The sequence below is a fragment of the Cloeon dipterum genome, chromosome 4, assembly GCF_949628265.1.
Source record: "Cloeon dipterum chromosome 4, ieCloDipt1.1, whole genome shotgun sequence".
NCBI classification, from domain to species: Eukaryota; Metazoa; Arthropoda; class Insecta; order Ephemeroptera; family Baetidae; genus Cloeon; species Cloeon dipterum.
The window spans coordinates 21,750,856-21,766,091 of NC_088789.1; the positions used below are offsets into that span (position 1 = coordinate 21,750,856).

Genomic DNA, 15,236 nt, shown 5'->3' on the forward strand with positions numbered 1-15,236 from the left:
ACTGCTGCCCAATAAACAACGATTTTATTTTTTCAGGTTGAAATTAGAAGCAGTATAGTGCATGAGCTTTTATTTTTCCACAGTTGTCTACTATTTTTTCGGCTAAAGGTTGCAGCTAGAATGAGACATTAGTTACACTATTAGAGTTTTTTGAAAATTTCCAGACACTAACTTCACATAAACGTATATTGAAAATCGCAATATATTAAATTATTACTCCTCAAAATCGCAGAATTTACACAATCTTTGTATAAATTTAAAATAACCCTTAGCTTTAAATTTTTAAGAAAAGACGCATAAATTTTCTAAATGAAAACTTGGTATTTGAAATATTTTCAGCCGGTTTCTCCAACACCAACTCAAACCTTGTTAGTTTTTTTTAAATATGCTTTTTAACTGTTTCAATTAATCTTTAAATCAATGTAAGTTGCAGCCACAGTCTCCGTCCTTCATGTCACAATTTCCAGAATCATATTGATCGTTTCCTCTGACGACTGCGTTGAGGCTGTCAGTCAGCGAGTGTCACGAATTATTGCAAAGGCAGCTCGGAGCTAAAATTGGACGTGCTTGAAATCACGGCATACACATTATAACGATAAATTGAATTCCCACGCAAGGCTTCACACCGACGCATATAGCCGCCCTCTGCTGGCTATAAATGGGTCAAGCGCGGAAAATGCAGGCACACAAACGCCTAGATGCAATTTCCTGCCGACTTTTCCGCCGCTCGTTGACGCAATAAAACGCGCTAATATTCGTCATTTTCGCACAGAAAAGCGGAGGCGGAGAGATTTTACGTCGCCATAAATCATCGTCTTCGCAGGTGTGGCGCACGCACGACGGCGAAAAAATATCAGGCCCGCCCGTTGGGTGTTTTTATTTTTTTATTTATTTTCCGCCCCGACAATCCGCCCGCGCCGAGTAGATAAACAGATCAGCCGCGGATGAGAAATCTTTGGTGCCTCGGAAAAAAAGCTGAATGCATGCAATCAAAAGCTTATCTCCGACTTTTTGCAGAGGCGTGTGTTGTCGCCGCGGAAAACGTGCCGCACATTATCGCCGGTCTAGTTATTGATCTGCTTTATCGCATTCTATTGATGTTTACAGAGTTATTGGTTGTGCCACATGATGTGTGGAATACACGTACATACACCCTCTACTCTCTGCCCGGACAGGCATATCAGTGCATTAACGTTATTAAATTTGGTTTGAATTGCGCACGCAAAGCGATTCGAATAATTATTACAACTGCACGTGTATTTGACTAACGAAAAGTGCTTCAGTTCATTTATTTTTAGCATGGTGAATTTTATGAACGGTAAAACACGCTGTTTAATTCGCGTTTCATTACAAGTTCAGTGGATTTGATTATAAATTCATGAAGCTGATCATAAAAACGAAGAGAGTCAATATTAAATTTCAATTAAATGCTAGAACAAACACTTAAAACCAATTCATTTTATTTTATATTTAAAAAAACCTCTAGCATTTAGAGGATTTGAAGCTTGTAAAAATTCCGTCAATTTTAAAGTAGCAGCCGAATCACTTGGCTGAAATTTGTCATGAAATAGCAAAAGCCGGTGGTAACGAAAAAGCCGTTACTTTAACCTAGTAAAAAATGCCACCAGAACGCCGGCGACCAATTAGAGAAGGAAGTGGTTCAGACCAAGAACCGCCGCAAAGTAAAGGTTTTTATATTTCCGCTGATTTCGGCTCGTCGTGTCGAATTGTCGGTCTCGGAAATCGATTGGCACTGTCAAAAATTAATTCTATATAGTGTTAATACAAGTAGAATGCTGCTTTTACGGCTTTTACCCCCTTTATTTTAATTTCCAACAAAGAGAATCATGGGGAAGGCACCAAACTGGAATGGAATGAAATTAATTAGAACCCCGCCGTCCCTGAATATATGCAGACAAGAGCGAGCTAATCGCAGCTGCCATTCAAACTCGAAAATGAAAGTGGCCATTGATAACAGGGCAGCAGCAGGCCGTGCGAAGACAAAGGCGGAGGAAATTGATCAGCAGCCGCTCGGGGCGCGCACCAACCGACCGACGGACCGACCGACACTCCGCAGAGACCAACACACACCGAGGCTCGCTGTCAATCGGGTCACGACGCGTGTAATTCCAACACGCGCCCCTGACGAGCACAAATCGCAGGGCAGCCACTTTCCATCCGACCTGTCAGCGGTACATGTTGTTTGTTTGTGTGAATTGTATCGGAAAATTTAACAATTTAATGTTTTGTTATGTAAAATTTATTTTAAGTTGACAAAATATTTTATTTGGCCTTTACATTTAGTTTCTGATAAATGATTTAAATCATGTTTAGTCAAAAAACTCAAATTCTAGATGAGGGCTGGAATTAATTAGGTCTCACTGTTCAGATCCAAGATGGCGTCGGAATGTAGGCAACTTTAAACTTTATATAGTTGTCGCGAGCGTGTTTTTCTGATCCAGTCGCTGTAATTCATTCATGCTCTATACAAATTGTATTATAATTTTGTTGAAAACTCGCTTCTGTGACATTTCTAACCTCCGTAATCCGAACCCCACCCGACGCCATACCTGCGCGTCGCGTAAATGTGGCCTCCGCAGTGATTGAATTAAATTACAAATAATGAAGGAATAATCAGGGAAATTCAGATTTTCATTTATTTATCACGGCTCTGGCTGCGTGGCCGTCGGTTAATCTGGATCGTTTTCCAATTAAAAAAACAGACACCGAGAGGGACGACAGTCACATCGCTTCATTTCGGATTGTGCGCTAAGCTAGCTTCATCAGCGGACTACTGTCGCAGGCATTCATGCGTGCGCGAGTGGTGCCGACTGCATGAGGTACGTTTTGTAATTGTGCAGCCGCTCGCCTAATCTAGGCAAAACACTCTCGGCCCGTTAGGGGCTCGCAGCCAGATGAATTGTCGCTCCTTATCGCGCTGCAGCCGCGTAAATGTCCTTTTGTCTCGGGTCTCTTTTCTGCCGTGATTAATCATTAGACCGAACTCTTGTTGTTTGATATGTGACCGGTGGAAACGTCGGGATCAAAACTCTTGGAATGCAAATTTCGAAATTTCACTGGGGTTTTGTTTGACGGATCGATTTGACTTTACTATAGAAATTGCTTCTGACGCTGAGGAGTTAATCTGGATGCTAAAATCCGCTTCTATGGCTTTTGATGTCACCAAAGCCATCTCTAATCCTCTTAGTTTGCAAAGCTGAATCAAAATTTCATTTACTATAGTAATTCGGTGGAGCTAAAGTTGCAATTTTCAGTTAAATATATTTCAAAATAGATTTCTCGAATGGAAAGGGATGTGCGTTAAATTTTTGAAAAATTTCTGGTCCGCTCCAAGAAGTAATTGACTTGAAATAAACCAAAAACGTTGAGTTTCAGGCAATTTAAGCTCATTTTGATGCAAATAATTACAACTAAAACAAAAAATTCAGATTTTTCTTCATATTTGTGTGTTCTTACTAACAAATATGCTCAAAAAATACTTATTTTCCCAATTATAAACTATTTTCGCCTATTTTTATCTAAATTGTCTTTAGTTTTTTGCTTATTATTTTGTAAAATTTTTAATTTTTTTCTCTCCAGTCTTGAAAATTATTATAAAAAATCCTTTTAAAGAGGGGCTATGCATATCAGGTGGGATGAGTCTTGTAGAAAAGTGGGTCGAATCACACTGGGTGACACACAAAAACGCGCGCTCACCCTTGTCGAGGGGCAAGTGCGAAGGAGGGACGGCGCCTCTCGAGTGGGCACTTTTCATTAAATCGCGAGCATAAATTGAAAAAGAAACGCCGTCCCGCCCGCCCGCCCGGCAAGTTTTAATGAGCTCGCCGTCGACGCACCGCGTGCATCCCGGCCGCTCGAAAAGAAAATTATGTGCATTAATACCAGTTTCATTCGCAGAGCTGGCTGCTCAGGTTACAGCAATTTTTTCCAACATGCAATTTGTTCTTTTTTCTCGAAGCAGACGTGATCGATTGAATTTGCCATTTTTATTCCACACTGCTCCGTCGCGAATGCAGCACACACGGGAGTCGAATAATTCAAGTTATGCATGTTTCAGAACCACTTGTGAGCGTCCAATCCCTCGAGATAAATCGCGGCGTTTCGTGTCGAGCGCAAATGAGAGTTTAAATTTATGCAAGCATTGCAGTGCAAGTTTCAAACTTAGTTTACATTCCACCCCCTTTAAGGCAGGCATGGGACTTGTTGCTATTGCGAAACAAAAGTTGCCGCTCCGAAAGGGTCAACAGATTATCTTGGAATTTAGATGGAATTGAGTGAGTTGAAGGAATTCTTATTTTAACTCGTTGTTTAGTCGTTGACCTGTGATTTATTTAATTTTGTGTAGGTTTTGTAATCAAAGATTGAGGGTTAAGGCAAATTTGAACTATAACTTTTCTGCTTTAATACATTTTTTATCCTTCTAAGAGTTCTATTTAAAAAAAATTTATGAAAACCGTCCGATTACCGAGATTCATTTTTGTAGGAAATCATCAAAATCAAGCAGTGAAACTCTATTTATTATTTTTATTGGCAAAAAAATAAGTCGGTAGGAAAACTTGAATAAAAAGTGTGAACCAATCTTAAACCCCAAATTGTCTTTAAATCTCAATTCCCAACCCTGTTGTTTGCTCATAGAATTTTTGCATCCTTTTTACACTGTGGTAAATTTAATTTGAAATAATATAAATAAATCCTGATTTCAGTCATCGCCGCTTGAATAGCATTCAAACTTTCGAGCCAATTTTCTACCAAATTTAAACGGCAGTCTGGGAAAATTTCCCAATTTCCAAAATCATTTCGAGCACAGGAAAATGGATTTGACAAAATCTCTTTTCAGCTTTACTTGAATTTATTTTCCTTGGTGATATACCAACGGTAGTCATTGCTCTCCAGCCGCTGAACGAGTGCAAATATGTTAATAATTCAATCCAATAATCAATTAAATTCTAGTGCATGCAAATTTACACCATTCGGCCGACGAGGCAGCAGGTTGGAACACGTCTCGCAATCGCCAATAGCTCGGAAGCGAGGCGAAGCAGGTCGAGGAGGTGTCTAAGTAAGTAGAACACAAAGTGTGTTTGTCGCTTGGCGGCGGCGGCGGCGTTGGCAGCTAGAAGAGACAGCGTGTGTTTACTGTGGAAGAGAGAGAGAGAGAGAGAGAGAGAGAGAGAGCCTGTCAATCTGTCCCGCAGCCCCTCGACCGGCCCAGCCTCATCCGCGTGCCGATGTGCCAATCGCGCTCCTCTCTCTCTCTCTCTCTCTCTCTCTCTCTCTGACCTTCCAAAGCCACACGGCGTAAGTATCTCTCCAAGCTCCTCCACGCCCGGTCGGGGCTTTGCTCTGCCAACCATCGATTAGGTTCATACAAACTCTCTCACTCTGTTTATAACTTATGCATTCTGCCCGAGAAGCAGTAGCAGCAGCCGGAGCCAGAGCCGCCCCCACCCCCTCCATGTATGTATATGCGTCCGGACGGGGGTGGAGAGACGAGGGAGACGCGAAACGCATCTTTTTTTACCTGTCGGTTCGTTTGCGTCCGCATGGCACGTGTTGCCAGTGGACGAGAATAAAGCTCGGCACGCTCGCGCACCCTGTTTTATTTGCTTACTCTCTGCGAAATTTCTAAACGGCGACGACGACGGTGATGCACACGCAGTTCGCACTCCGCACTCCGGTATTCATTTCATATTATGCAAATAAATACACACACCACGCACGGAGGCGCGAGGAGTGAACCGTGGACATAAATCTCGTAAAACTTGCTTCCATCGGTGCTTTTTGGTTTTTGGTGCTATTTTTAATAAAAATTAATTATGAACTGATTGCTCTCTGTATTGCTAACTGAAATTTTTTCAAATTAGATAAACTAAGAAAATTTATAGTAGGCCAACTCCCATCAGGGTTCACCAATTTTGTTAGAATGCACCACCAGAAACCCCCATATTTTTAAAAACCCAAAAAAGTCAGATTGTGCACTAAACGACACAGAGATTTGGAAAAACTTGGGCAGCAAGAAACATATCTAAATCCCAAAAATAGGGCGAGCTATTTAAAATAGCACTAATTAAAATTACCATTGAAGAAAATTTCCTAATGAATGAAGAAGATCTTATGACCTTGAAGCATTCTTCCATTTTATAAAAATAATTTAGAAAAAGAAAACGCTAGGAGCACACCTCCAAAAGTTTAATTAAGTTCTCCATTACTGCTTCCCGAGATATCATATTCGATGGCGAGCCCATCGGACATAGCGTATCTCATTTCGAGGCTCGACAGTTTCAAGCTCTTTTGCAAAATCGCTACTTTTTTGTTCTATTCAGTGAAAGACGAGAGGCAGAGTGCGCGGCTCGTGAGCGAGAGAGAGAAAGAGAGAGAGAGAGCGAGAGAGAGAGAGAGAGAGAGAGGGAGAGAGAGAGAGAGAGAGAGAGAGAGAGAGAGAGAGAGAGAGAGAGAGAGAGAGAGAGAGAGAGAGAGAGAGAGCAAGCGAGCGCGCGAGAGCAGCTTTTAAGTATATTAAAAGGCCGTCCTGAAAGGATTGGTCACCGGGGTTGGAGCAGCCAGCGTCCCTGTGGCCGGCACAGGAAGCAGTTTCGATTGCTGCTCATTTGAAACGATCCCCCCAAGTCAAACACAAGAGCAACACCGCTTCCTTTCGGCTAATTCGATTACCAGCAGGCATGGGCACCAAAATGCGTCCGTAAACGCATTTTGATGTTTGCTGCAGATGCGAAAACTGTGTTGAGCGCCAAATTGAGCACTCTGGGAGGTTAAGTGCCAATTTTGTTGCTCCTGATGATCATGTTCCTTCACTTAAATATTCTAAATCTACGTCTTCAATCGACCTTTTTGCATTGAAGGGACAAAGCTTAATGTATTTTACCAAATACGTTTTCAGACAAGATATTTCTTAGCTAGGACACTTCTAATATGCTAGATTTTTTGTGTATGCTTTAAATTTTTGTATTCAAAGGCGTTAGCGAGCAATAAAGTTCCTTAGGATTTTTTACGACGGTTTTACTATGGGGTGCAGCAATCTCAACGAAATTTTCACCAGAAATACGTGCTTGTTAGTAGACCGCGTCGTAATTATTATTCGACAAAATATTTTTTACGGGTTTTACGGGACAATTTAAACTATCCCCGTGGTGCAACTTCGAAAATATTACCAAGAGGCAATAAGCTTACCAAGTTCGATTAAAATCGATCGACCCTTTCTAACTCTGTTGGATTTTGGTCCATTTTAACCCTCTCAAAATTGTTGGATCAAAAATTTTTGACCACTGAACGTGGCTCACATCAGGTCAATAAATTCCCCACCAGCCAACACGTAGTATCGTAAAGAGTATCCTTATAAGCAATATTTATTTCATGGCGGTCCTGTCGAAATTCCGAAGTGTCATAACAAGAGAGCAACCGCGTGAAATTATCAGTTGACAGCCGCAGTATTTCCGGCCTGCTCCCCTTGTGTTATCAGAGACATCGTCTTTTCGAAGTCGGCAGCCACTTTTGCGATTTGCGGTGGAGCTTGTCATCGTGGAAATCTTGATGAGGAGGAAAAAGATTCTCTGCGAGCGAGCGAGCGAGCGAACGAGGAGGAAAGAAACGGAGGTGGCTCACGCGTCCTCGCTCAGCGTCGTTTCGTTTCGACCCTCTTTTCCTGCTCCCCGAGCGAGTTGGGAATTATGTTTGGACATGATAAGTAACCTGATTCGAGCACATTACTCGCCGACCACCTGGGTCCATTTTTACGTTCGCACCGTGCTGTGTCTGCGGCTGATGCAACGCCGCCACGGAGCGCAGGTGAAGCGAATGAATAAGTAACGAGCACGTCATTCGGCCTGAGAGCTTTGACGCGCGCCGCCTGCTTGTTGTGTGCAACTTTTCGCCGTGTAATTATCCACTTTTCAAGTTTTCGCCCGCCAAAGTGCCCGTTTAATCGATTTAAGAGTCGTTGCGCGTTATTAAACTTTCAGCCCGACGACTAATTAGTTTGCTAATTCTTGCGCACAATCGATTCGCGCGCGTTCCGCTCCAGCTGCCAAATCGAGATTGATCAAGCACACCCAGGATGCCTGCCTAGCCTACGCCACCCTTGTTTTTTACCGTCTTCTTTTATTAACTGAGTGAAAAAGTTTCACCATCACCCCAGGGACATTTATGAAGTATAGCCTCGTAATATGATCAATCGCTATGGAAACGACCGTCCGGCGAGTTTTGCTCAGAAAATAATATTTGATACACTTTCATTCCAAAATCCTGCCACAGAAACAATTCAGAGACTCTGATTCTGATTTAAAAGTGCCTGTGACAGAATTTATTTTTGAACCGCTTGGCTTTTTGATTGGGCAATGACTTTGAACAAATTATACATCAATTGGAAGCCAATAAAGCGAGCTTTGACGTAGTGGGTTACAAATGTTTGCATGAATTTTTTGTATGGATACAATCCTGATCGATGGATTTAACATAAAATTAAAAAATCGTAAAGTTCTTCGAAAAATCACAGGTTTTGAAGCAGAAATATAATCTAATTAATATTTATAGTTTACTTTCTTGTCAAACTTCTTAAAATTTAGTCCATTTTTCGGCTCTAGAGAGTAAAAATCGACTCACCGCATTTTTGTTTCATTAACGGTCGCTTGAGTCCTTGAGTTTCCTGTTTCCTGCCATTTTTATTTTCGCTCACTGCAGAAAAAATTCGTCCTTTTTTTCTTATTTTGGATAAAATTTGCTCGGTTAGTCATTTTTCTCCCAGAAGAGTTTTTCACTGGGGCCGGTCGTTTCTTCCATATAAAAAAGAGGAAATTTCCTCGGTTTTAATATTTTTTGCTCTACGGCTAGTCATTAAAAACTCACAATCCCCGAAACGAACCCTTGATGGTTCATGGTATTTTTTTTTACTTTTTCCTTGACGTCCAAAATGACCCAACTGATTTGTTTAGCTGAACAAACTACAAACTGAATTTCAGCTAAATTGAGGTAAAATTGTATTTTTTTAATTTGGGGCAATTTTCTTTACATTTCCAAAAATCATCGAATCGAAAATTTCCACCAATGTACGTGGTTCACGTCATGAAAGGCTACACAAATTCAAAACGTTTCCTTGTCAGCCAGCTTACCATCGATCAATAATTTTACCAAACCCCTCGATGAAAATTCAGAAATAATCAGCTAATAGTTTTACATCCACGAGTCTCACTGGCCGTCAAAGAACCATGTTTCATTTTAGTTTCCAATTTTCCCCTCTTTGGTTCAATTTTTCCCGTAAATGAGAAATTTCCAACCGACAGCTGTAAAATTCTTTATTAATTTCCAAGCGTCTTGCAATGGTGGTTTGGGGCGGAGCGAGAATGCTAAAATTTAAGAGAGTATAAAAGAAACGCGGCCGGTGCTGGAGCTAATTTGATATAGAGCTTATTCGCAGAGAGCCGGCCGGGTATCGACAGCCGGGCGAATTTTAATAATCCAGCCGAGTTTGTCGAGAGTCTGTTAGCGAGCTGATATTCGCATGATTTCGTAAAGAGGCCGAAAAGTTTGCACCTCGCTTGCTTTTCCGGCAGGCAGGCAAATGAATTTTCCGCTGCACATTTCATGTGTATAACAAGGGCTTGGAACGCGACACGCTCGCAGCTTTGACGGAATTTCACTCTTCGTCTTTGCGAGAGTCAGTTGGTGCGTGTGTAACTTTTGATGTTTGCTCTGCACACCCCGAGTCGAGGGCCCGCGAGGAAGGAGAGCGAGAGCTAAAGCGGCGGCAGCGGCACCTTGAGCTCCGCGAGCGCGTAAAATTCCGGCCAGGCTTATAAATGACAGCTGTTGTCACGCCGGCGACAATTTGCGTTAATTAGTGAGTATGAATGGCCCTTTGAAGTTCATTGCGAGTAGCGATAATGAGGATGCGACGACTTTTCCCCGGTGCCGGCAGGTGGACGCTGGCTAATTTTAACAAAAGAGAGAGAGAGAGGCTGTCGCAACCGGTGACCCCGATACACGCACGCAAACCATTTCCCTTCCGCCCGCAGACCGCAAATGGGGATGCTTTGTGTGTCGGCTTGCAGAATTTTGTGGCCGTCAAACCGCACAATCGGCTGATGATTTAGAGCCGTGCGGTTTTAGCTTTGATTTCTCTCTTCGAGGCTCAATTCAATCTAAAAATCGAATGTTAAAAATGGAGTTTGTTGAAATGCAAATTGGTCATAAATTGCATTTTGACAAGGAGCATGTAAGGATTCCACGTTTTCACAATTTTTACAATTTCTAGAACTTTGAAATTTTTTGGATATTTTTATTTAAAATTCATAACTTCTAGAGGGGTTTACACTCGAGGAAGGCATTTCTGTATTATAAATCACAATCTGACTTGCCCCGTTGCTCGAAAGCTTAAAACTTTTATTTATCTCGACATATTTTGTCTTCAACTGGCACTCTATTCACGAGTTTAATTTTTCGTATTGAAAATTATATAGAACTAAAAACATTAAAAATTTATAATTTTTATTGAACTGATGTGTTTTATTACAGATAAAGTTCGGTTAGACGAATTGATCGATTATTTAATATAAATAAATATCTAATCAGAGGTTTTCCTGGGCTCTGAAATTGTACAACTAACTCTCACTCGTTGTTCGAATGAAAATACTGAACACATTCTCAAAGCTGATTGAATTTCTTGTTTGTTTTTTTTAGCCAAAACCTCTTCCAGTTTGTTTCTCTTTCTAAAAAAATATGAAAAAGGCGGAGTTAGGTATTTTTTAAGGCGGTCAGAATAGGAAAAAGGATAAATTGTTTGTTCGTTTTAGGCCTGATCACAAAGTGCAGCATTGCAAACATAGAACAGAAAAGATATATACATCAGAATTACAACTCTTCAATTTACATTTAAAGCAAAAGGAAAATATTTTTAGTTCATAAATAAAACACGTAAATCAAAATTTCGTACCATGTAAATTATAACCGATTTCTAATTAAAATAAATTACAATAAATAGCTTACCCCGTCATTGCGGGATCGAATATTATCACAGCTTCATCTGGATCATTCCATTCACTTCATTAGCGAGGAGAATGGTCCCACACGACCGTCTTCGTTCGAGTCTTTTTGATCAGTGGAGATGCTGCTTGTCTATCTGCCCTCTATCAGTATAATTATCAAACAGTATATTTAGTAGTTCGTTAATTTACAGTGTGCAAAAAGGACCTACGAAATATTTTTGCACAAATTAATACAGAGGTAGTGAAAGTAAATATATTTTGCAAAAGCTAAATTCTGCGTTTCTTCGAACCCTCTCTGAATTTTGGGAAAGAGCTCAAATTTCCCGGGGATACCATTAATTGACAATTTGTTTAATTTTTTCAATCAATTTGGCAAACTGAAATTTACCTATACTCGATCATAATTAGATTATTGCACATTGTTGGTGTTATTATTCAAACTAACAATTATTGCAATTACAAATTACTGATTCAAAATAATTTAAATTGCTGCCCCATAACAATCCACTTCATACTGCAGCGGGTTGCGGCACGACAAGCTAAAAATAGCAAAGGAACTTAACGTTACTTAAGGAACTTAACCGCTACAATATCATAAATATCTCATCACCTCATTTAAAATTTAAAAATCCTTACTTTTCATTAAAAAACAAGCAGTCAAATTGTATCCTATATATCTATAAAAATCCAATACTTGACCTTCCTAATGGTTATATCAATTTTTATCGAGCTATTTTTATTATTTTCCGTTTCCATAAAATAAAATGAGCAGTTTTTGTGCAGCTGGGGAGATCACTGATCGCGAGAGGATGTATGCAACCGGTTGCACTCAAGTGCGCGGCGCGGTGCCTAGCAGCGGAAGTGGCAGGCGCTTTTTTATTATCTATGCCGCGGGAGAAAAGCGCGCTGCGGTTCATGAATGAATGTTGTTTGCGGTCTTTCCTAGAAATGGCAAAATGGACGCCATCAATGCCTAACGACCTCGTAATGGAGGCAATCAAGGAAGTCGTGAATAAGCGCATTTATACTGGCAAGGCCTCGGCAATTTGCCGCTTCCTCGAAACGAAAGAAAAAAATAAATATGAAATCGTCTCTGTTTGCATTTCGCGAATCAAATTAGGGCTGCGCCCCCGGAGACGATGAAGAGACACAGTTGTCACTTGGCGCGATCAAACACAGCTCATTAATTACAAAGGGGTGAGCTGCCAGCCAGTTGCTTGACTTCTTGAAAAACACGGCCGCCGCCGCCGCCACCGGCACGAAAGTGCAGCGCAAAAGCGGCAGGCGTGTCAGGTAGTCATGATCAAAAGCAGTTGCACCTCTGGCAGGCTGAATTATTGTTTTTAGCCGGGTCTCATTAGAGAGCGAGCGCTGCTTTCTCGGCGGCTCGACTTGAGGGGCGAACCAATCGCGGCTGCGAGATCTTGTTTGGCTGGTTTGCATGCCACGCGGATAGCCAGGTGCATTAGATGCTGATCTTATCTGCGGCCCGGCACACAAACGTAACGACTCGCACGCTCTCCAACGCCGACTTCTTCTAATCCGACTCTGCAGACGCAGACTTGAAGATAATTACGCCGGCACGCCAGCCGGGGTGGTGAACAATAGTGCTGCCTTTATTCGATATTCCATTCTTTGCCGGAATGAATGAAAGATGCCTCAGTCATCTGTCTAGTTCTCATTTTTCGGATCAGGGAGCATTTGGAGCATCGTGGGAATTTTTTTAATTGTCTATAGAAAGACTAATTTTGAATCAATTATTTGCAGAATGAAGCAGATATCATCTCAATGTAATGAGCTGCACCGAAGAAAAGTAATGGGTTTAGTGGTGAAAACAAATGATTCTTATAATTGTCTTCTCTCACTGCTTGCTGGAAATCAATAATTTACAATTGGCGGAGTTAGGGGTGCAAAATTATCAGTTAAATAAATTTTCTTTAACCTCCAGAAGCCTAAAATTTCAACCGTAGAATTTTGAGAATCCTTTTAAATTTAAGAAGGCTAAAGTTTAATAAAACTTATATGAAATCCGACTTAAAAGTGCATGCCAACCGAAAAATGCAATTTATTTAACTTAAAGGTTTGCCTCAAAAACCATTCACAGTAGCAAGTGGGCAGCGAAAATTATTAAAATCAAAGGGGAACATTTAAAAGCCGAGCAAACATCATTTTTAAATCTAGGAACAATTTGAATCCAAACTTTTCCCATAATTAGAAACTTAATTCCTTTTTAACAGTATTTTCCTGGTGATTTTTATTCTTCAGTTGTAAGTGGCGTTGGACTACCACAGCAAAATCTGAAGGAAATCTCAAATGAAAAAAAAAATACAACTTTAACCTTTCCTTTAGGAGAAATAAATCTCAATTTTCGGTAGGTAGACAATGCTCATCACTTCAAAAGCAGGCAGGAAGTGATAGATATATGCTTTGTTTTTTAAGCTTGCAAAATTAAAAGTAAAGTTTAAAAACCAATAAAATATATTGCTAAGTCAGTCATTTTAAATTAGACATAACTGATAGTTGATTCCACAAATGGATTAAAATTTATTACTATTAGTTTTTAGTTGAGTTTAGTTAGCTTTGCACAGGAAAAATATAAATTTCGACGCAATACTTACATCCTGTAAAATAAAAGAGTTTCCCCTTTTTCACGGCCCCGAATGCAAGAAGCCCACTAGGGCGTGATTTTTATTTGGCCACGCACGCGGTCTTACGAGGCAGGCCTATAATTAATTATCGGATTTTGGAGTGTACATACCGTGGCAGTGAGTGGTGCTGGAGGAGTGCTTCTTCATCCTGCGCCGCTGCTGCCGTGTGCGAAGGGCCCATTTTTGATTCGCACAAAGATACAGAGCAGTGAGCACAGCCGCTCTCGGCACGCGGTCGCGGCTCACTCCATAATGCTAATGTATTTTGTTCATGCTCGCACTGCGCTGGCAATATGTGAGTGAGTGAGTGAGTGTGTTGTGCGGGGTTTCACTCGATGATAATTTCATACGAGAGAGTAATTTGGCTTAGAGAGTATAGTGCTGCTCGATGCATCTAATTTGAAAATGAAGCCAACAAACTGGCGCGCGCGCGGCATCCATTTTTCGCGGCGCATCACTTTGTTTTAAGCTCGATGGAGAGAGAAAGAGCGAAAAGGGAGCGAAATGAGAGAGCCCTTGTGCATTGTAATGCCGCGGCCGCCTACATGTATGCACGGACGAATAATCTTATTTTGAGGGAGGGCTCCTCGCCAAAGTGGGTCGGCTGCAAGTCTCGAAATTCTAAGCAGCTTTAAAAGACGAAGCCGCAGCGCTCAAATCGTGATTCGAGGCTGAATTTACAATCCTGTTAAACGTCTTGTCAGTTCTAAAATAATTTCTAGAGCTTGATCGATGTGAGTAATTTAATTTTTGAGTTGTGCACTAAATACTTTAAAATAATGTTAATTTCCCCAACGATCACATTTTTTTGTACACAAAAAAATGAATTACTGTTTCAATTTCTTATTCCAACAAATTTTAAAGTCAATTTTATATTTAACATTTTAGAAGGCTCTGGTTTTTGTTGTTGCAACGCCGCCACAATGCTTTAATTTGCATGGTTGGTGCTGACGTCACGATTTGAAGCTTAGAAAAAAGACGATTTTCTAAAATTCACAGCCCTATAGCGAGCACTTTCTTACTTTTTAATTAAATTAAATTAATTTTATAAATAAAACTGTTTTATTTAGATTATCAATTTGGGGGTAGAAGGTAAGCACTCCCTAAACCCTTCAGCTGGTCAGGGGAGGTGGAAACGAGTCTAACGAACTAAATTTTTTGCAGTTCTGATGGTTAGAACCCGAGGTTAAGAATTTACAATATTTCCAAAAACAAAAAAGAAAAAAATCGTGTTTTCTCGAGTCATTTCTCGGAACCGAAAAACAATGAAAATTTCATATAGGTTCGTACATGCATGGGATAAATTTTAAAGCACATTTTTAAAATCCTGAATTCATTTCCTAAATTTTAAATTAAGAGCCTGGATATTGGTCATCAAATTTTGGATCAGTTCAAACAGAATAAGAGGAATTCAAAGTTCACCACTTTTTTAAATTGCACCACGGGGAGATGAGATACTGGGGTCTCAGAGATATTCAAAATTATCCCGTATAACCCGTAAAAAAGAATATTTACTCAACATATTTTCATGACACAATCTAAACAGTCTAGACTAATTTTTTACGTAAATTTCATT

The 15,236-nt window shown here is 40.5% G+C and overlaps 1 protein-coding gene across 11 annotated transcripts in view; it reads right to left on the reverse strand.

The window, feature by feature from the left end:
• cac (cacophony) overlaps nucleotides 1–13,856 on the reverse strand; it is an 80,336-nt gene extending 66,480 nt beyond the window's left edge. For all 11 annotated transcript variants that reach the window (XM_065490917.1, XM_065490914.1, XM_065490913.1 and 8 more), the window contains exon 1: nucleotides 13,771–13,856. In XM_065490917.1, the coding sequence (XP_065346989.1) occupies nucleotides 13,771–13,841 (71 nt within the window). In that variant the 5' untranslated portion in view covers nucleotides 13,842–13,856. The remainder of the gene's footprint in view (nucleotides 1–13,770) is intronic.
• Nucleotides 13,857–15,236: the final 1,380 nt, after the last annotated feature.